Source organism: Euprymna scolopes, chromosome 28 (assembly GCF_053919585.1).
Source record: "Euprymna scolopes isolate OS-2025 chromosome 28, ASM5391958v1, whole genome shotgun sequence".
NCBI classification, from domain to species: domain Eukaryota; kingdom Metazoa; phylum Mollusca; class Cephalopoda; order Sepiida; family Sepiolidae; genus Euprymna; species Euprymna scolopes.
In genome coordinates this window covers 52068888-52092975 of record NC_136509.1, presented here as the reverse complement: position 1 = coordinate 52092975, position 24088 = coordinate 52068888, and the positions used below count along the sequence as shown (strand labels likewise).

The following is a 24088-nucleotide window of genomic DNA, read 5'->3' as shown; positions in this document are numbered from 1 at the left end:
AATGGGCCTTCAGTTTTGTCTCTGTGCTATAAAGTTAACCTTTAATAAAGAGCGCCATGGACATAAGAGAAATATATTTTAATCTATTTTCTCTAAAACAAATCTAAATTTCATACAATTAGTAATATTTTAAAAAATATATAATTAAAATAAGTCTTTTAGTATAGACCTCCAGTTCCAGGTGTCGGTTGCACACTGTAAGCATTCCATGTAAAACGCCATGAATAGTAGCAATGAATTTTAAAATCGTTTCTTCACCACCTTCTCCCATCACCTGTCGGCACTTGTTTGATTTTTAATTTATCTTATCAACCCGCATCAGCATTCTACTTTTCTTATATGTAGATGTAAATTTCCCCATTCAATATTTGCATGTGCTTAGAAAATAGAGCACTACAACTTTTAAGCCTTTTTCTTGCACATTTTTAGCAGGGAACAAATAAGATAAAAGCTTTTGCTATCTCATGTTCAAAATGGTTTTAATGCCGGCCTCGTGATCGAAACGGTTTTAATCTTCTGCTTCTAGAGATTCAAGATAAAACAGTATAAATAACTTATGAACCCCTCCCTCCATCCCTACTTTGTGGTGGTGGTGGTTGTATTGAATATTTTTTTTTTTATTAACCGCTTTCATTCATACACTTTAATTAGTGAAAAGTGTTTGATCAAATGTTTCAAAATTAAAAGTATTCATTCAATGGTAGAAATATTTAATTAGTTTGCCATTTTCAGGAACTTGTTATTTATCTCTTTCAATGTTGTAGCCAAATTACAATCCATCTAAAATTCTTTTCATTAGCATTTGGACTTAAAGATTTAAGTATTGTTATGGACCAACTATAACATCTTACACAAAGGAATATGTTGCTAGGTATGAACAAATAATTTCTCGGATTCAAATGCAAATAAGATAAAAAGTGATTATCTGTTCCAAAACTTGGATTTTAGGTTTGTTTGAGAATATATCATGCTGAAGGAACAACAGTGACACAAGCGATTGTATTTTATTGAATGGGAATATGAATAGGCACAATAAAAACGAGAGCAAACAATAATGGAAATAACATGGTTTTTGGAGGGTAGTGAAAATATTCAAATATAGGTCTGAAGTGGACAATGTTCTGATTTGGAGATAAATGCTAGTTTAAGGAGCAAAGTAAGTTCACTACTCTATGGAATGATCAAAGTTGGGTGGAGGGAGAATAAAACAACTCAAAAGGTTACTTAGTTGTTAAAGAGGATATAACTACCAGATATATTTTTTAAGAGGAAAATGTTTTATCAGAATGGTCACTAGCTGATTTCACAAGTTAGTGGACCAATATTTTTATTCGTATGGGTGTTTGTTAGGAGGACAATTTCTTCATAACTATATATTTATTAAATCTTGACTCCATTTTTTTTTTTTTTTTTTTTTTTTTTTTTTTAAGATATTTAGTGTGTCTGAGGTCATGTCCAAACATTTAATCCTCTAATCAAGATTTTACTGTAAAACTGGTTTTGTCTGCCAAAAAAAAAAAAAAAAAAACTAATTGAAAACCCTTCTCAGGGCTTTAAATATATTAGCAAAACCAGCTGAACCTGTTAATGTGTTTGTCACATGAGTGATCATGTGACACTGAAGATTATATTAGGGTAAGAATTGGATTTTGAATGACGGATTGACCCTCTAAAAAAAAAAAAAAAAAAAAAAAAGGATCCAAGCATAAAATATTTTTATGAAAAGTAGACTGATACCAAAGCCAGTCAAAACTGGGGAGATATCAATGCCATTTAACATCTTCCTATGTTCCTTGGAAGCCATTCTCGAAGTGCCAAGCATGAATACCTGTATTAGGGTTGGGCAAAGAATTTAATTTTTTTTTTTTTTTTTTTTTTTTTTATATAAACAAAAAAAGCAGGTATTTTTTTTTTTGGGGGGGGTGAGAATTTTATATTTTGATGAAGGGGTCCAAATATTTCCTGGATGGAAAGTCTAACTATGCTTGATTTTAATAAATAAATAAAAAATTCCTACCTATTTTTATTTTATCAAATTCCATGTTTAAATGTTCTAAATTATTTGGCAACTTGTTCAAAACTATTACTCTAATAGAAAAAAAAAATCAGTACTTATGTAGAGAAGTTACCATGTTGAAATAACGTTATTATAAAAAGAAATCCTATTTTTATAAAGTTCTAGGTATGTTCCAGGAAGTTTTTAAAAATAAAATATTAAAATTAACTATTTTACTAAGGATAATAACTGATTTATTACTTGAAATCTTCAAAATAATGGCAATTCTTTTTAAATCTGCAAAGTTACTGTTAAGGAAGATTTCAAAGACCAAAACTATTAACCAATTGATTTTCTGGTGTTTATACAGAAGTTACCATGCTATTTATTTTTTTTTATAGTATTTTCAAGTTAAATTAAAGTTTTACAATATCTTTTGCTTATTAAATTATTAGGTGAAAATACAGAATAGTTACAAAACATCCTCCCTGTTTTAAGAATGGGTTTCTAAATGTTATTTCAACATGGTAACTTCTCTGCATAAGTACTGATTTTTTTTTTTCTTATGGAGTAATAGTTTTGAACAAGTTGAATAGCAATAGTTTAGAACATTTACGTGTGAAATTTGATAAATCCAATAAAAGGTATTTTTAGGAACTATCCAGTTAGATCTTCATATGAATAGTAAATAGTCTGTATATATTTTAATTTGTGCTGAATTGAGGCTTAACAAATTAAGAATGACTTTTGACAAAATAAATGCTTCTCTTTGCTTGCATTATGCAATTTGTATTTTCTTTTTTGAAAGTAAAGCTTTTAACCAGAGCTTTATTAAAAAAAAATAAAAATTACTATCTACCACTTGATCATATTTAGATTGTGGCAAACTGTTGACTACTTTTGAAATAAAAAAAATAATACTTGATATTAAATCAGACTCCAATCCTGTAAATTGTTCAGTTTTTCTTTTTTCTTTTGACAGTATGTTCAAACCGTGGTGTTCTATACTAAAGACCTTTTCATAGTACTGCAACTGAGACCCATAACTCTGGATCAATATTAAAAGCTCTTTTTCATTTTAAATTTTTTAGTTAAATATTTTTCTGATATTAACCTATATATCGAAAAAATAATTTTTGGATTTGTAATTGTCGTTACAAAAATGTATTTAAAAACTATATTGTTGAATTTTAGTTGACATTAATAAGAAACAAAAACAATAGAAACAATATAATTTTATACAACAAAATTAATGCAAAAGTTAATAGGTTTATGTAAAGTTAATGTCATAATTGAATTCAAATTTAATTTTACATATTTGAGATAGAAAACTTGGATGTTTTGAAATAGGTCGCCACTGCAGTTCTGGGTTTCAGTTGCACCATTTGTTACGCTTTAATAATGAACATAATGATATATTGTATAAAATTATTTTGAATATAACGAGAACTCTTATACATTAATCATCTTTGAAGAATTTGTATATGAAGAGTTCTACATAAAGCTTTAGTGATAACCTTTATTTTGCAGGGCAAAATGAGTTTTGCTAAGTTTGATTTGTGTGAAAATAAGGGACATTTCTAAAAATGTATGATTTAAAAGCTTTTAAAACATTGAAAACTATGAAAATTCTAGAGATATTTTGCCAAATTTTTACAATTTACATGATTGAGTAGAGCTGTCATTAAAATGTCCTGTCGCAGGATATTTTATGGCATCCCCACTTTTTTTCTTTATTTCTTTTTAAGATTGCCATGTAACAAATCCAAAAGATAACTAAATTTGGTGCTTATGCACTTATGTTACCGTGCTATATTTTTAAAAATAATATTAAGTTAAATGCAAGTTTTACAATATCTTTTATTAAACTGTTAGGTGAAAGTATAGAATAATTACAAAACACCTTTCCCATGTTAAGAATGGCTTTCTAAATGTTATTTCAGCATGGTAACATAAGGGCGTAAGTACCCTAAATTTAAACATCGCCTGATAGCAATATAAAACTGAATAAAAATTAGTAAATTGTGTTTTTATTGTACTGCTTATGGAAAGGCAACTGGACATGTATTGATATAAAAAAAATACACATGGAAGCACTGGAAATTTACAAGACTTGCAGAATTTTTTGTAACATATCTTTACTAAATTTATTTTTATAACAGGGTTTTCAAAATAAAATATACTGAAAAGAAATGTTTATAAAATGTATGAAAATGTGATTTTAATTTCTACTCCAATTTGATCATAAAGGTGAAACCCGTTAAGTCTTCATGTGGTTTCTATATATTTGTTTTGTTTATCATATACCTTTCAATCTTTATAAAACTATGCTAATGTTCATTCTGATCTCCTTCAGCTTATCCAGGTAAGTTATTCTAGATGTTGGTTGATATGTCTGGATTAACTTGATTCCAATCTCTCAAACTAAACTCCCTTTCCTTACCACTCAATAAAGTTCCATTCAATTTGACAGAATTATCTTATCAACTGAACCTTCATCCAAGAAAGTTTCTTCTAGATGTTGTATTGGTAATTTTTAACCATTGCATTGACAATATGGGTTCTAAGATATTTGTTCCCATTTTGTTTGAGGAGAAGATAACGATCCCCAGTAATTAGCCCATCTGATTCTAATATTATGCAGACTTGTTATGTAAATGAGTAATATTTCAGGTTTTATTGAAAACAAATTTTTCTTTAAAATATTTGTAACTTCTTTAATTGAAGGCGTCTGATGTCTATTTTTAAGATTAAACTTATAGAGGAAGTTGATTCAATCTGATTGGGACTCGTTTGTCTCCAATTGTTTAGTTGAAAATAGTTAACTATGCTAACAGTTTAAGTTTTAAAACATAAAATCTTAAACAAAACTTTATGTAAAAAATTTAAAAAAAAAAAAAAACTTTAAATATTTCTCCAATAACAAGTCTGTGTAACAGAAAATTACAGAGATTATTTTATGCTGTTACTTGGTCTTATCTTGGATAAAATAATTTTTTTAAAGGTAGCAAGACAAATGAAAGTCATACTTTTTTTTTTTTTTCATTATTTTTGCATTTAAATGGTAGTCTTTTAGTCATTCAGTCCATGCATAAAGCTGCTTTACGGTTTGATGACCTATATATATATATATATATATATATATATATATATTTTTTTTTTTTTTTTTTTTTTTTTTTTTTTTTTTTTTTTTTAACCATCTCAATAATTCAAAAAGAAAATGACTTTTTTTTTTTTTTTTTCCTCCTTATCGTTTGTCAGGTAAAATGTTTTGGATTTGTTAGCAATTATGTAGCTAGAAATCAGTTTCTGACATTGTGTAAAAATTTCCAACTGTATATTTCCTGTTCCTTGTGTGTGCTTGCCTGCATATTCAATTTGTTGCTTCTTAGATAATAATCCTCAGGAACTAGAGTAAATAATGCAATTTTAAGTTTGTTATGCAAATTTGTGCTGAAATGTTTCAGTGAAGTGAAAAACATAGCTTATAATTTCCAGATTATAAAATAGTCATAAATTTTACCATTTACAGAAATCATAGAAGCAAGAGAATATGTCTATCATACTAAATTGAAATAAGTGTTACAAATGACCATCTGACAATTAGCAATCTAAGGAAAATGGGAAAATCTTGAAATGTTTTCTACACAATGTCACTTCTGCATAACATAAAATTTGAATGCTATTTACTATAGTTTCTGAGAATTGTCTCAAAAAGCAGCATTACTTTGTGAGAATTTGAATTCATTTGTATCAGCATCTACATTTTGCAGATGACCCCAATAAAACTGTCCCCAAATGTGTGAGGATTGAAGTTTTTCAACTAACAAGGTTGATATGTACACAAATCAGATACTAATAACCCAACAAACATAAGAATCATATTTTATAGTTACGGATGAACCAAATAACATAATTCACTTCCAGCTCTCATGAACACTAACACTTTAATACTAAACCAGCAGTAGCAGCAGAAATTTTACTCTAAACCAAAATGATGCAATTATTAATCTAACTCCATAGTTTTGAAACCTGGACAATTGCGGTTGAATAATGTACATAGATGTATTTCACTAACAATGTCTTTGCAGGATCATGAGAATAAAATGGATTGACTATCCCACTAAATACAAGGATTGTTTTACTAGCTCTGATTTTATCGATTGAAGAGAAACTGCCTAAAATCTGGACAGCATTGACCGTTTATCACTTCATTTCTAGTTTTAAAAAAAAAAAGAAAATTGGTGGCCAAGGATAACCAGATAGTCACTGTTAGGTCTGACTTAGAATGGATCTCTGGACCAACAATATATGGAATGAAACTGGACAAGGAAATTATTTAGACTGGAATTGAGCAATTTGTGATGCCATTTAATGATTCAAAAGTGCCAGTGCCACCCATCATGAAATACAGTTGTATATGAAAAATGAGGGTATAGGCATAAAATAATATGGATTCAATGTTGCGAGGAGGAGGATTGTTCATAAATGTTAAAAAAAAAAGTTTTTATGATCATAGATCATTGAAATACTGACATCAAGTGCTAGACATTTCTGTTTTCAAATGTTCATTGTAAAGAGTGCATGAACATTCTCTCTTTTTCAGTTTCAAGGCTCACATTACATTATTTACTATTATAGAATTCTGGACCCTTATCTCTAGGCTGTATAATATCTATGGCTGTTTAGGAAAGCATTATGACAGAATTTGAGCATGTGCAAGAAAAGTATAAAGTTTAAGGTGTTCTATATTAATTCTATTCTGAAATAAACTGTATATTCTTCAATTACTAAGCATGTAAAATTTGCCAAATAGCAAATCAAAAAGGAGTAAAAACAAAATCACTCGGTATTTTTGGCACTATTATATTTGACTAATATACTTGAATGCTGGAGAAATGGGTACTCAGAAAAGATAGACAGCTTGTCCTACAATCGCGACGGCAGCACTCAGTTAAAACAAATAAAAAAATTTTTGAATTCTTGAAATGTTGGCAATGAATTCTATTTGTTTACTTTAATTATGAGTAAAATAAGTTTGATAAACTGCAATCTTTATGATTGTAGTTTATTAAAAAAAAAAAAAAAAAGTTTCAGCCAGCGGATTTTTTTTTTTTTTTTGTATTGGTACCCCACACAGTAAAAAAAAAAAAAAAAAAAAAAGAAACACCAACTTATTTAGAAACTGTTTGCTGTCACTGCAACCTGGAAAAGTTGTTTTTGTTTTGAGAATGCAGGAAGTCAATAACACCCCTTCTCCGCTACTTACAAACATTAGTTACATTAACAAAGGAGAACTTTAGATTTTCTTTTCAAAATCCAAGCTATTTGATACCTCTCTGCCCATTGCAATAGCTTTTTTAAAGAAATTCAAATGCAATATATTTTCAAGTTTATTGCAAAGGAACTTCCTTATGTATCCCTACCTCACCCACTTTGTGTGTGTGAAACAAAAATTGCTATGTGTAAATTATTTTTAACAAATGACAACTGCATCTTGTATGATTTTTTTTTTTTTTAATGTTAGGTAAATTTTTTTTTTTGAATTGTAATTATTAATTCAATTTTCTGTTTTTGTCTAGAAACAATTCCATATAATCACAGATCGTTGTATGGATTGTATGTATTAAAAGTATTAATAAACAGTATAAAATATTTTAATATAAAACTGAAATTTCTACAAAGTATTTTCAACAGTAGAAAATCATGATAGCATGTGTTGCTTGCTGGTAAACCCTTTTAACTGCATTACGTTGAAAATTGTTTTGTCAAGGGACTATTTTCCCTCAAATATAAACTAGCAAATTATTCTGGGTTATTCAATTATTGTAAATAGTATTTATTTACATTTATGATCTGTTTGGCATAAGGGTAAGTGTTCAATTGCTGGAAGACTAGGGTTCAATCCTCAGCCAAGTCAAAGCAAGAACTAGTACTAAAGAATAGTACTTGAGATGCTCCCTCCTTAAACAGCATTGTAAGGGGAGAATCAAGGGCAAGTGGAGTAATCTTGGAAATGGAATGGTGTCTTTCCCTACACCTCGGTGTAGCAGCTAATGAAAAGGAAACCTTTGAGTTGCCTTTGACTATAATTAGCTACATTTTTATTGACAATAAAAAAATTGCGAAGGTAGTTTTAAAATAAAATATCCTTCCTCAAACTGATTGCTAAAAATGCTATTTACATTTTTTTTTCTGTTGTAAAGCAGTAATTGTCAAAGAATAGCCTCAATCGTGAAGAAAAAGTATTTACAGTTAAATTGACCAATGCAATTTTAAAATTTTACAGTATTTTTTAATGTTATAAATTTGTCAGACTGATATTTCAAGAGAATTGACTCTTCAGCAAAACAAACTAGTTTCATTGTAATGAAGTCAAGCAACATTTTCTGAAATAACACATTTTCAATATATACGCCTATCAAATTTATTCTGTTAATTAGCAAGAATTAGAACAAAAAACGTTTCAAAGAGTATGTTTCAAGTCAGTGAGATATATATATATATATATATATATATATATATATATATATATATATATATATACACACACACACACAATATACTTATTTTATCAGTTATGGGAAAATTTATATTTTACTTGAAAATAGTTTTTGATTATTTGGAGGAAAAAGTTTTATTTTCAGATAACTTTAGAAATGTCATGTTGATGTGTACATGTTTTTGTATTTGAATTATTCTGACCACTATTCTAAAGTTGGTTATTATATTCATAACATTCCAATCAATGTAACCATAAACTTTTTTTTTTAATTTTACCTTTCTAGTAAAATTTGTACAGTATTTTGAACTGAACCCTTTAATCTCATTTCACCAGTCATAAGTGGGTAGAATTTTTATATTTTTAATTATCACCTATAAGGATTGAACCATAAACCTCAAGATTGTCATGTAGTACTGATTAACTAACACTAGTAACCATTAGATCAAGATTTCTCTGATTTCATAATCTGCGTAGTTATTTCAGTAAAGGATTTCCAAGGTTGTCTTATCTCATGATCTATTAGTGTTAATACGTTTTGCCTTTGTTTGATATTGTAAGCAATTGACGATTCTTTTACATTGTATGAATGGTGCGATCATTTGAAATTCTGTGTAGGCTCCCAAATTCAAAAAATTGCACCTGATTACATCTATCTAAACTCTAATATAACAACCAAAATTTAAATAGTTGTAATCGTACAAATTATCAGTCATGATGTCAAATTTTGAAACTTCTGTCCATTCTTTTGTAGATGAATTCCTTTGAGCAGTTGTGCATCAACTACACGAATGAAAAGTTACAGCAGCTCTTTAACCACACCATGTTCATCCTCGAACAGGAGGAATACCAGAGGGAGGGCATAGAGTGGAAGTTCATAGACTTCGGACTCGATTTGCAACCAACAATTGACCTCATTGAAAAGGTAAACCTTTTTTGTTTTTTGTATTAATGGGGGAAGGGGATAGCACGATGACAGCTTAGTAGCCCAAATTAGAAAGCCATAAAGAATGATTTTCAAGAGAAAAATATAGGTTTTATACTGTAAGAAAGTGTTATCTTACTCAGAAAGACAATCTTCCACCAAATGCTTTCATTCCTTGTATTAATAAAATTATAAAAGATTTTTTAGGCTGTGTATTTCTCATATCTACATTGACTTATACAGGGTGACCAAAAAAAAACAAAACAAAGGCTAAATGGAGGCCATCTAGAACATATGCTGTAGAACAGAAAAAAAGGCCAAAGACCCTAGTGTTTTGATGTGATGTTTTGAATATAATAAACTAGTTATGACCAAAGTTTCATTTCATTCAGAAAAAACACTAAGAAATGGGGGCCCTAATTAGAGTTGGGGTCCGTTTTTTTTTTTTTTTTTTTTTTTTTTTTTTTTTTTGGACAAAACAAAATCACTGAAAAAAACAAATACCCTAACTAAGGATAATGAGTAAACGTTGGATAAAATGGTTAAAATTATTAGAAACTTGCCAGGATTTGAATCTGGAATCTTCTGATCTGTAGTCAGACGCGTTATCCATTGTGCCACAAGTCCTGTCCGTATGCGAAAGATGTTACTGCGACTGTATACAGACAGTGCTAAATTCCATTGACATACAGGTAACTTTTCAACATTTGCCCGAAACGGCCTCAAAACCCTTATTTTGGGCTTTTTGTGTGACTTGGCATTGTCCGTTACGAACCATATAGATAAGGACAATCTAGGGACTCGCACCTTTCAGGGAAAAAAGAATTTGTCAATTCGGTGCATCCGTTTGACAGTTTTATTATATGTACACACACACACACACACAAATAAACATTTAGAATTTTATTAATAGTATAGATTAAATGGTCAATTGATACATTAATAATTAAATTTTTTTATTTAAAAAAAGAAAAAAATGGGTGGGTGGGATAAACGATTCCCAGACAATGCTGGGTTGGTACAACTAGCTGGTTTGTTAAAATTAAATCAACATAAAACTCTATAAAATAGTTATGTTTAAGAAAACCCATGCATATCACAAAAGATACATTAACAAAACCCTGTTCCAAAGGAGTGTTCAAACTGTCAAATTGGCAGACAAATTAAAATAAAATGCTTTCTTTCAAAGGATCAAAATTTAAATGGCAACAAAAAATCTCAAACGAATAATTTACATAAATTACTTTCTAAACTCTATTGTCTTCCACTTATTACCAAACAATTCTGTTTGTGTCTGCCTTTTGCTATAGCATATGCAAAACCTCAAATGTTGTCTCTCTGGTTCTCATCAAAAGCAACGAGCATTTAATCTTGTCTTTCACTTTTGCAAAACCCACTATTTTCAAATACCACAGAACATTAACTTTGGTATTATACACATGTTAATATTTTTATTTAACAAGCTATCTACAATAAATCTGCACTACATCATGGTCAAATCAATTCATACATTTTTATCTCAAGTAATCAATAGAAACATTGTTTAGATAAATTTTTGTATTTCTTTCCATATTCTAAAGAGAATAGAATAAAACCTATTTTGTTTGAACAAAAAATGGGACCGTAACCCCAAAATATATGGGGGGTGGGGTAAGATATACTTTATAATAAGAATGAAAACATTATCTTCATTAAATTCAAGATCGGGCTTCAGACTAAATTTTTTTTCACCTCTGTGAATCCCTAATTATTTAAAAATAATTTATTTCTGTAACTTTTAAAGAATTATCTCGCTTTATTTACTTGAAAACCTTGAGCCCTCCCCCCATGCACAGACATACACACACACACACACACACACACAGTTTTACATATAGACTGGGAATCGGTATCATTTAGTTATATTTTAATGTAATATAAATCCATGTAAATTTATATTTAGTGTGGAGCTTGATATTTGACTTGTTTAATAAAAAAAGTTAAAAACAAAAAAAACTAGGTTTTGGTAATTTTTTTTTTTTTTTTTTTTTTTTTTCCAGCCGATGGGTATTTTAGCCCTTCTTGATGAGGAATGTTGGTTTCCCAAAGCCACTGATAAAAGTTATGTGGATAAACTGCTTGGACACCATGTCGGTCATCCCAAATTTGAAAAACCTGATTTCCGTGCTGATGCTGACTTCAGTCTTATTCATTATGCTGGCAAGGCAAGTACATTATTGCACTTTTGAAACTTTAAAGAATTTAACTTTTCTGTGTTAAAAAAATAATTCCAATTATTAAGCTCATTAAAAAAAAAAAAAAATGAATTTTCCAACCCGTTTCTCATGCTCTCATGTCCACTGAACTCTATATTTTACAATTTAGTTTGAAAAATGAAGCATATAAAATTGAATCATCTCAATTCAATTTTCGGCAATTATCAAATCAAATATGACTTGCATCTATCTGCTGGTAGGTAAAGATTAATGTAATGCAACATTGATTTCCAGTTTATTTGAGAAAAAGATTATTAGAAGAATGAGAGTTGATGTAATTGCAACTTTCAAAATAGTGACATTTCTATCATATATTTTTTAGTCTAAAATTTTCAAAATTAAGTCTATTAATCAATTGAATGTTTTTGCTGTAGTTTATGCAAGAACTGCAATAGCATAGAACACTTTAATATGGGATTAGATGAATTCAGAAATAATGGTAAAAAAAATTAGTTTTGGATCTATCAGATGGACTATTTAATCAGCGTATTAATAATGTAAAAGGTGTTTTGTACATGTAGCGGATCGAATTGAGAAGCTGGTTGAAAAAGATCCTCAAAGAAGCATAGCAAACAAATCTTAAATACATTTTGCATTCAAAGTTGATTTTAATATTTTCATCTTTTGATCACAGGTTGACTATTCTGCCCAAGCTTGGCTGATGAAGAACATGGATCCTCTCAATGAGAATGTTGTTGCCTTACTACAAAATTCATCGGATCCTTTCATCCAACTTATTTGGAAAGATGGTAAGTTATAACATGAATACTTTGCCAGAATATAATACAACTAGAAAAAAAATGGATCAACTATAGTGAAAAATGACAAAAAGATTCCTTTTTGTTGGCTTGAGATGTAGGGGAGAGCTCCAACTAGTTCTATCCCTGACTTGCTCTAGTTGACCTAGCTATGTAAACTGCATAGCTAAACTAGCCAACATACCTGACTTTTCCCGTTACAATCTGTTACATATCTACTTTTAATGTGGCATAAATTTGGAATGAAGTTGTTAAAGTGATTAAGAGAATAATTAAGCAGCAAATCAGATAAGCATAGATGAAATGCAGTTTGGGTTTTAGGTGAAATATCACTGGTGTTATTTATCCTCAAATACAAGAGAAGAGTCTGTATTTTGCTTTTGTGGATCTGAAGAAAGCTGACAGTGTAAAGAGATGTTTGGATCGCATTAAATAAACAAGGTTGTTCAAGCAATGTGCAGAAATGCTCAGTTGTGTTAGAATAAACAGCACATTTAATAAAAACTAATGTTGAGAGTGCATCAGGGCTTTGTGCAGAGTTTATTGCTTTACATCTGTATCTTCGAGGCATTATCTAGGGAGTTCTACACAGGTTGTGCAGAAGAGCTTCTGTATGCTGATGACTTCGTACTGGACTGTGAAATAATAGCAATTTTGTTATCTTTGGAATACAGGATGGAACAGTAGATGTGTATGTATGGCTATGTCGAAAGAATGAGAGTTTCTGGGTTAATAGAACAGTTGAAGTAGCTGATTCAGCTTACATGGGAAAACCAAGAAAAATTTGGGAGGAAGTAATAAAGATGAACTTGAGAAAGAGAGATAAATAAATATCTGACCAGAGATAGGTTAACTTGGAAGTCCATTTTTAAAAGCTGTCCAACACATGCCAGCATGTAAAACATACGTTAAACCAATTATAATGATGACTCTTAATCTTCACCTTTTATAATGCTGAGTGTTTAGCAATCAAGTATCATTTTTGGAGTCTTTGGTATGACTCTACTGGCTTATCGGCAAACATTCTAATCATTATACTAAATGAACCAGTAAATAATGTAAGAAAACAAAAATTGGTTTCATAAATGTTTCTATCTTAAAAATCACTTTTCATTAGAAATAAGAAAATTCATCCTTATTAGATAAAAATTCAATGAACGTTCAGACGTAACTCTTAAGTCAAACTATCTGATAAAATAGTCAAGGAAATTATCGACATGTCCGCTATAAACACAGATCTCAACTTGGACCCTTTTGTTTATTAGTGTCTCCTTCCACTGTACCTTCCACAGAGAAGTCTCGGTTGCAATCAGTCGGACTGTAAGCTTTTTTCTTTTTTACTTCAAAGTTCTCAGAAATCAAGGGGCTCCTACTTGGGGCTAGCACTTCTATATGATATGCATAGATATTCAAATATTCCATTACAGTTCTTTTCAAATGTTGAGTCATTAAAAATATTAAGAATATTAATTTTCCTCTAACTAGTTAACTACATTACAGTACTTATTTATTTTTTATTTTTACTGGATTCCAGGACAAGAATTTGTCTAATCTAGTGGAGTATCCAGCTTAATGTTGTTACTATATGACACTATGGTGTCATGAATGCATGCAGCAAGGTACATATTGCGGTAAGAGGGAGTGTTTGACCAGAATGGGAGGAGAAGTACAGAGAAATGCGAAAACTTAGCTAGGAAAATAGGACCAACCGCCGATATGTCATTTTGGGTAAAGCAGATGGTATATTGTCTCAAAAATGGAAACAGATTTGGACTTATCTCTGATATGTCAAAGGAGATGGTTGTATTAGAAGTGACATTAGAGGATAAGGGCCACACACAGTGCTAGGCAAAAACAAACTCCAGGGGACTGCCAATAGATATCAGTGTGAACAACTTCCCCTCCCCCCCAGCCCCCCAGAAAGAGAGAGAGAGAGAGAGAGAGATGGGTGTTGAGTGGACGAGACAAGGAGAGGAAGAGAGAATATTTTTAACCACTCTCTAAAGGAGAGGTGGGGAAAAGAGGTTGGATTTAGAAAAAAGGAATTCTAAAGAGTCGTAACCAGCAAACTGAACGGCTGGGCTAGTTGATTTGGGGGTCCTAGAGGCCTGATGTTATGATGTTAACTAGTCTGTGATAATGGGAAATCTGTGACTTTACTTGTCTGGTCTTACATCGTTCGCTGCTATAGTCGGTCGCCTCAATTTAAACAGTAGCTGTTATGAAGTAATAAAATTAATAGTTATTGTTATAAACCAGAGTTCTTTTTGTTTGTGGTGAGGACACTTCGTTTTTGCAGCAAGCCGCAAGGACCAGTGGAGTGATCAATGTACCCAGACTACACAGGATAGGAGACAATTCGGTCGAGAGGCAAAGCGCCCCACCATGAAAACACAGCGGGTGAAGACTATCAACAGGCCAACTTGTGACAGAACAACGTACGATCAAAAGAACACCTGTCATATCGGGTGCAGTATCGGACCTGTTATAACTATAAGCAACATCACTTGATTAGACAGCATCAATCCTTGAATAAGCCAGTGTATGGTAGCCTATTTGGGCTTCAAAATTGTTATTTTGAACATTTAATCAGAGTATCCTTGTAGAAGGAAGTATTCCCATGCTAGGTTGTCCTGATAAACCTTTGTGCAGAAAGACATTCAACAACCGTGTCTTGTAGGCATTAAAGTTCTCTAGTAGGCATATTGGGTGAAGTGCGGTCAACAATGTGGACCAGATTTTTAGCCTTTTATTTGGTCTGGTAAAATGATGATTCTTGCTGCCATATGTACAGTCTACCTGGTTTACCCACCAGACCTTCACTACCTCGTTCAGAATGTGAATATAGTCATCAGTGTTCAGACTTGATCCCCTTGAGAAGTGGGGTGACATATCATTTTCAATGCTGATTGCATCATTTTGGCAGCATAACATGGTGATTGTGTTTTTTATGGTGTCGCCTCATGGAGTCCTGAATCTTTCAATACATTTTTGTGTTGACGTTTCCATTTTTTGGTATATGGGTATTAAATGAATGTTGATACCAAACGCTTAGTACGTATGATTTTATCAACCTTCATTTTACTTATGAGTTTCTCCACTTTTTTTTTTTTTCTTTTATCATCCTGACTTTTGGTGTATTTATCTTTGTGTTGAATCTCTGGTTAGAGGATCAGAAAATTATGAGAGGTTAAATCCAGCATTATATATCTAAAAATCTTCAGAATGTGTGTAATAAAAGAATGTAAAATTGTATCTTTCTTAGACCTGAATGAGGCTAGTTAAGGTCAAACTAAACTATTGTCTAATATGTGTTAAGTTTTTTGTTACTCTTGTGATTTTTTATTGTCTTATTGCTCTTACGAAGGGATCTGACTTTTTCTGACTGCTTGCAATATCCATCTCAAAGTTTGTTCTTTAGAATTCTTTAAATTCCATTGATAATGATAATTTGCACCAAAGTTTTCTTGGGTTGTCCTACTTTCCTCCAACCCTCGACATCAAGATTTCTTCATTTCTTGTTCAAGATTCGTTCCTCAACATGGGCAAACCAATATAGCTGATTGATTGTCAGTTCATCAATCTTTGATATATTTAGCCTTGTGCTAGGTTTGATTTGACTTAACATTGTGTATCTAATTGGTGTCATGGTTGAAAGGTTATTAACACCACCAAACTCTTCATTTATATTGAAGACTGGCAAGTAAGAAAAAAAAAGAAAACCTTTTCAGTAAAACTTTGAATATTTTTTTTTATATAGATTTTATTTTACCTTTTGTTAATTTGTATTTCTTATTTTCCAGCTGAGATTGTTGGTCTTGGAGCAGCTGCTGCTGCTGAGACTGCCTTTGGTTCTCGCACCCGGAAGGGAATGTTCCGTACAGTTAGCCAGCTGTACAAGGAACAATTAGCCAAGCTGATGGCAACTCTGAGAAATACCAATCCAAATTTTGTCCGCTGTATCATTCCCAACCATGACAAACGGGTAAATAAATTTGCAGCTTTTAATTTATTCAATTGTAGTCAAAGAGTAAATCTATCCAGATATTAATCATTAAATTACTTGAATTTTCCAAAATTTGATTTAAGCTTTTTATATACATTTAAATCGGTGTGTGATCCCTTCTATTGAGTCTCCTTGTCTAAATTTCTAAAATCTGACCAAAATTTTCTGTTATACATTATAAGCAGTATGATAATTTTTTTTTCTACAATTTAAAGAATTACTTTGTCTAGGTCAAGCTATATTATGAAACATTTTTTTTTTACTACTCGCCAAAAAAAGAACTACAGTAGCAAGGGAATAATTGATTTAATTGAAGAATGTTAAAAAAAATTCTCCCTTTCAACAAAAATTTTATTTCTTTTTCTGTAGAAGTTTAAAAACATGTGCAAACAAAACTAAAATGACTTCACTGCATTTCAGGCAAAGCTGGGTAAATGCAGTAATATTTAAAACTATTATAGAAGTCATATTGTAACTAATATTTCTGACTGTTATCAAAAATGAAAGATTTGTCAAATATTTGTCAAATATTCATGTCAGTAGATTAATTCTTGGAAATCCATTACCTTGTCAAAGGTGATTTGATATCTCTGAGGAGTTAACTGCTCATTTTTACCATTTTAGCAATATTAAATTGTTGGATCTGATATCAAAATGTGAATTAACCTCGCAAGTCAGGCCTTCTATTGATTCAGTTACCGCTCTGACAAGTTATCCTCGCAAGATGTCTCTGCTGACTAGGTCAGTTTCTCAACTTCTAACATGGATCCCTTCTATTGAGTCTCCTTTCCCAATATTAGGGATCTGCATTTCAACCTTCCAGCATTAGCCCCATCAGCTTCTGATAGTTTCAATTAATGCTTACTCAAACATAACCTCAAAACCCGACCCTTAAGATCGTCATGGGTATAGAATTTGTGGGTAGGGATATTTCCAAAAAAGACCCTAAATTGCCTTGTGTGTTTTTGCGTAACACTTATAAGTACCACATTCATTTTTACTTATCTCCAAAATGACTAGTTACTATCATTGAGAGTATCTAAAAAATTAGACTAAATCCTTTCTGGTTTACATTTCTGCCAGCATTAATGTCTGTGATAACTTTAATGTTCACAATGTTGACTAGTTAGTTCACTCAAAGATTTCTGATGAAAGGAGGTTTTGTCATGATTTTTTTTTTTTTTTTTTTTTTTTTTTATGATATAACAGATTGTTGATGGACATTTTGCAAGTCTTCTTGATTTTTTCCTCATCCACTGTTTTGTCTCTGCCAAAATCTTCTGATCACTCGTTTCTCTCAATTAAAATCAAAGAAATGTGCAATAAGATCTGATACTTTTTCCCATCACAGTGTATCAATACTTGATGGCTGATTGGGGCAACCTTAGAACTTTCATATCGGAAACTCTTCTGCACTCCATTTTTGAAAAGAATGTCCTGTATCACATCTAATATAACTGATTGGATGATCGTTGGTATTGAGCTTCATACTCTCCAAGAAATTCCAACAAAAACTAAACCATCCATTGTAACTCCTGAATATTCTGCTATCATTGTTCATAGAAATCACTATTTCGATTGCTTTAAACAAAATCCATACTCTACTACACAAGAGTTATAGAGTGCATGAGTCCTACGCCTATTCAAATAAATCGAGTTGCTGAGCATATGTTTGGTTCTCAGAAATCTTGTCAAAAAACTGGATCTTTAAGAAATGCAAGACCTATTCAAAGCATCATCAATGGATTAGCAGTGATTTCCTTAACATCTAATGAAGCTAAACTTTTTGCAAAGAACTTGCATCAAATCCCCTCCTTTTTGACCAGGGCCATATCTACTTTCTAAATTTTCCCTATGACTGCATCTCAATACAGACCAATCTGTCTTGTGTGTCAGGAGTAAGTTGTTTAAATCTGTGATAAGTTGTCAATTATTTCTGCAAAAAACAATTTACTCTAATAAGCAATATGAATTTTCTCCTGAAAGATCGACAGCTGGTGTGCTAACTGTAATATTACACAGGATCAGTGAATTTATTGACAGTCTTCATTTCTAGAGCAATAGCTTTTGACATATCAAAGACCTTTGATATGGTTTGGCACAAAGGTTTACCTCACAAATTTGTTAGCTATGCTATATCAAATCCGTTCTGATAGGTTCATAAAAGTAGTTGCATGTGGGCAGAAGTGTTAAGTATTATAGTATCAATGCTGGTGTAATTCAAGGATCTATTGTGTCCAACCCTCTTCCTGATCTTCATCAATAATCTCCCAAATCATTTATGCAGATGACACAACCATTTATGGATATATTTTTAGAGAAAATTAGTGATAAAGATATTTCTGATTCTCTCTTCTGAATTTGAGCACATCATGCAATGAAGGTGGCTGGTTATACTTTTAATACGTCTAAAACCAAGCCTCTCTTTCATCACCAATGCTCGAATTCTCATTTTTTTCCAATTGAAATAAATGTCTTGCTCCTTAAAAACTTTGCCACCCACCCCATTTTGATAAATCCTAGGACTGACCTTCACTCCAAACCTAAAATGGAAGACTTTTATCCAATCTGTTGCTAAGATTGGAGGGAAATGATTGAATTTTTCTACTACGTGAAAGTATCTCACACCTGGTACAAGCCTTTTACGTTTATAAGTCAAATGCATCTTTAGATGGAGTGCCTCATGGTCGTTTTCAAGTTCAATGTTAATAAATTCTTATTGGACCGACATCTTAAATAATCGAAGCTCGATTCTGTTTTGTCTTGCCATCCATCATTAACCTTTATCCTCAAATAACCTTTGGGTCTTGATAAAGTGACGTTTTAGTTCATAAAAGATAACACAATAGTCTATAGAGTAATAGTATAGTTGGGATTCAGACAAGTAATTTTCATTCCTAATATGTTTTTTTTTTTTTGTTTCCTTTTTATTGTTTTTTATTATGTCGCATTTCTTTGTTTTTTGCTTTATATATCAATGTTTGTTTCATTCCTAATATATTATGTTGAGTTTTTTTTTCTTTTCTTTTGTTTTTCTTTGTTTTTTTTATGTTGATTTTTTTTTGTTTTTTTTGCTTTATAAATCAATATTTATTACATTTTGTTTTCAGCCTGGTAAAATTGATGCACCTTTGGTGCTTGATCAGTTGCGCTGCAATGGTGTGTTGGAAGGTATCCGTATCTGTAGGCAAGGTTTCCCTAACAGGATCTTGTTCCAAGAATTCCGACAAAGATACGAGATTCTCACCCCCAGTGCCATTCCCAAAGGTTTTATGGACGGCAAAAAAGCAGTTGGCAAAATGGTATTTTAATTTTTTTTATGCAAATAAAAATAACTTTAATTATTTAATTTATTGTAATTAGATTTTATTTTAATTTAAATTGGATTTAAATGCACAAATGTAATCATATATCACAAAATAGACATTTGGCAAATAATCTGTTTATTATTACTAAGAATCAATAAGTAAAGTAAAACCTGTACAGGATGTTTTTTTGTGAATCCATTGATAACCAAGGCATGGTGTTCTAGGTTCATCGAGATTTTTCAGAAAATTTTGCATGTTCTATGATTATGAATTCCGAAAACTGATTGGGGCTTAATTTATATTAAAAACTTTAAGATTTTTAATTTTACCGTTTATGAATATGATGTAAATAAGAACTTTTACAAATCCTTTTATTGTAGATTGAGTCTTTAGAGCTTGATCCCAATCTGTACCGAATTGGTCAAAGCAAGATCTTTTTCCGAGCCGGTGTACTTGCCCACTTAGAAGAAGAACGAGACCTAAAACTTACTGACATCATCATTCAGTTCCAGGCTTACGTGAGAGGAATGTTAGCCAGAAGGTAATTCTTAATTCGTATTAAAAGATAATTTGTGTGAAACTATCTTAAGAGCACATTGTTGAAAAATTTCACTATTTTTATAGTTTTTCTTTTGATTAGTTTTACAAATGGGAAGTTTAAAAATGTTATGTCTCAATCTGTCAATTATAGAAAAAAAAAAGAAAAAAAAATCATCACGAAATATTTTGATATTCTGAGTTTTACTTCTCAATACTTTTCCAATGTAATGGGATATGTTTAAAACAAAAATGAAAAATCTTTTTTCATAAGTAATTTCTGATTAAACATCTTTCTGAAAATGTTGAAGACATAAACAAATCAAAACAGAAAAAAAAGATTCTAATGACCATATCTTTATTTTCAAGCAGTGATTCATTTTTAACAGCTGTTTCTTGAATTGTCTAAACAATGAAGATTTCTTTTAGGATCAATCAAATTTTTAAAATATTCTAGAACAACAATTCATCTGAGGAGACGGGAGTCAGAATACCCCGCCTCCTCTCTCAAATCTAAACTTTAGAAAGCATTCTTTTAGATCAGTTTTTCTTCCCTTGTCAACACAGGTGTATTCATTTCAAGTTCGACATTAAAAACGTAATTGTCATCTATATTGCTTCTAAAAAAAATAAAGATACAAAAAAGAATAGATAATGTATCCCCCCCCCCCAAAAAAAAAGTTAAATAAATACAATGTTTTGATCTCTGAACAACTCTTTTTCTCAGAACTATATATTATCCACAATGGCTGAATATAATGAGATTTGAAACCCGGATCAGTTTGGAATCTAATGTTCTACCACTGAGCCAATCCACACTAAAGTATTTTTTAAAAGGAACTACTTTTTTGCCTATTTAAAAGGAACTACTTTTTACTTATTTAAGTTAGTTAAAAAGTGCTGAATTGAAGATTATGAAAAAGGAAGATGTGGTGAAAGAGTTTATAACAGATAACCTTAATAATGAAACTTAATTTCTTCACAGGAACTATCAAAAACGTCTCCAACAACTGAGTGCAATCCGTGTGATCCAAAGAAACTGCTCGGCTTACCTGAAGCTTCGGAATTGGCAATGGTGGCGTCTCTTCACAAAGGTAATGACAGACCAAATTTTCAGCATTATTCTATACATAAAGTTGCCTTTGTCTTGATGATTATCTTATTTTGATATAATATGGCATTTCTTTGAAAAGCTCACATTTTTATGAATCTATTTTATATAAAGTTGTATTCTGCCATTTGTCTTAACCTTTAAGTCATTTTGTTTTTTTTATTTAAGGTTAAACCTCTCTTATCAGTAACAAATCAAGAAGAAAAATTGAATGCTAAAGAAGAGGAACTGAAGAAAATCAAGGAAAACTTTGAGAGGACCAAGTTTGATTATGAAGATTTGGAACGCAAATTTGCTAACCTTGTTGATGAAAAAAGTCTTCTTGCAGAACAACTGCAGGCCGAAACAGAACTCTGTTCTGAAGCTGAAGAGGTATGCATGCTCAACACTTTTCGTCCTTATGTAAAACTCAGTTAATCAGCACTCAAGATTACTTTTCCTGTTTTACCAGGAAGCTTTAATTTTGGATATTGTGATTTATATATATAATATAGGAATACTCGTTTTTATTTTTGGACCATAGTAAAATTTTTGTGGCTTCATTCAAGAATTCTAGAGTGTTTGTCAGGATAATTTTTGCATAATTTTACCGTATATAAAGATATTTATATATTTTTAAACTCCATATACAAATTTGTTAACCTTGTAACTGATACTGCATATTCATAAGCAGTATATGAAAAAAAGATGGCATGGCTGTTGTGTAAAGTTGAATTAAAAGGAAATTTTTACTTTACCATTACTGTGAGAAATGGGTCCAACTTTCACACACACACCTCATTGTGCAAATAATTAGAGCCCATTTTAAAACTTCTATTCAAGTTAAACAAATCTGTTATTGAATATTTTTATTAGATAACTACAAATTTAAAGACATTTAAAAATAAAATTTAATTTTGATGTTTCTCATTACAAAAAGTAAAATGCAAAATAGAAACTATAATTTTTACTAAAGGAAATAGTATTCTGTACTAAAAAGAAAAAGTATTATAATTAAATTTATAGAATCTAATTTTCAATTTTTAGGAATGTGAAATTGAAACCTATTAAAATATGCTCAATATTTCAGGAATTTTCTATAGAATTAGAATACTCTTGCTAATTGCAGAAACAAGTTTTAAATTTCTGATGGCAATGGCTGATAATGCTGTCTCTGAAAATGATTTGCATTTTCTTAATTTTTAAGTCAATATAAGGAACAGTTTTGATTTGAGAATTATTAAACAGTTCACCACACAGAAAATGTCTTGTATTTGATTCTGGTCTCTCTACCATGTTTGTCCAATACATAAGGTTCTGTTGTTTGATTTCTTAGCTGTCATTTCTTGGAAAAGTACTGCTACAAGCTAGACCTGCTATTTAACCCATAAACTGTTTCTGATAGATGTTGAAGACGTTTGAATTTCAAATATCTAAACATATCAATTTCTGCTACTAACATTAAGGAATGTTTTTTTGTAAAATATCACGTTTTTCTTTAGCATACCTTTTTTAGACAGAAATTACTCAATTTTTTTCTATTTTATCAATATATTCGTTTGAAATAATATAAATATATCTAATTGACTTTATGTGATTGATATTCATTTTAAAAAGTGAAAGCAAAACTTTGGAAATGGGCTTCAAGTCACGATCTTTACTTGCACCCTGAGTTGACATTTAATTTAAAAAAAAAAAATTGAAAGATGAGCAAGAGATTTGCTGACAAATTTGAGATAATTATTAACCATTTTTCCACATTTTAAAGATTTTGATATAATTTAATATAAATTTCCATACCGGTTTTTTTTCTTTAAACTTTTCTTCCTTAGACTCGCATTTTATTGAACAACCGAAAACTTGAGTTGGAAGAAGTTTTGAATGATACAGAAGCTCGATTAGAAGAAGAGATAAAAAATTCTGAATTTTTGCACGATGAAAAAAGCAAATTACGACTTACGATTGAAGACCTCGAAGAACAGTAAGTAATTTTGATTGTATTAATTTAAAAACTTTTTTCTACACTCTTTTCAATATTTTTCTCATTATCCCTATAGTAATAAAATTGTGATCACTTCTCATTTGTATGTGTATTTCTTGTAACTAATAATTACGCATTTCATTATTTTAGTAATTGAATATTTATTGAAATTAAAAATGAAATAGCTTAAAATGAAACTTAAAAAAATGACAATACGAAATTAAATCTACCAAGACACATTTCCAGTTCTTTCTATAAACAAGTTTATTTTAATGTTTTGTTAGTAGTTGAAAAAAAATGAATTGCTTTTAACAAAATGATTGAAATACTAATGTGTTTATGCTGAAATGAAAACTGCATTCTGATGGATTTAATTGTAAAATATGTAAGTAGAATATTTTAAGTTGGTTCTTCTGCTGTGAAGTTTTTGATTTCAATGAATAACCTGTTACTCATTAAATCAAAGGAAAGCTTTGATACAAATTAGTGTTTTTGAAATGACAGTCCTAAGTAAATGCGATTCTGATGTTATGCAAACATGTTATCTATCTATATATAAAAGCGAAAATGTATGTATGTATGTACGCTTTTCCTCGATGTCCACAAAAGGCTTCTTTCATAGAAGCGCTTGCTCGGTTCACAACTTAAAACTTTTTATATCATCTATAAATTGTAATATCTCAGAGTTAACCACGGAGCTCGCCTGTCTATTTAATTTTATTGACTTTCA

At 30.6% G+C, this 24088-nt stretch overlaps 1 protein-coding gene across 3 annotated transcripts in view; it reads left to right on the top strand.

The window, feature by feature from the left end:
• LOC145249619 (uncharacterized) overlaps positions 1-24088 on the top strand; it is a 156806-nt gene that overhangs the window by 91419 nt on the left and 41299 nt on the right. For all 3 annotated transcript variants that reach the window (XM_080111346.1, XM_080111348.1, XM_080111347.1), the window contains 9 exons: positions 9253-9423; positions 11463-11627; positions 12313-12427; positions 16240-16421; positions 19553-19744; positions 20131-20291; positions 21273-21381; positions 21567-21770; positions 23210-23358. In XM_080111346.1, coding sequence (XP_079967472.1) covers positions 9253-9423; positions 11463-11627; positions 12313-12427; positions 16240-16421; positions 19553-19744; positions 20131-20291; positions 21273-21381; positions 21567-21770; positions 23210-23358 — 1448 coding nt within the window. The remainder of the gene's footprint in view (positions 1-9252; positions 9424-11462; positions 11628-12312; positions 12428-16239; positions 16422-19552; positions 19745-20130; positions 20292-21272; positions 21382-21566; positions 21771-23209; positions 23359-24088) is intronic.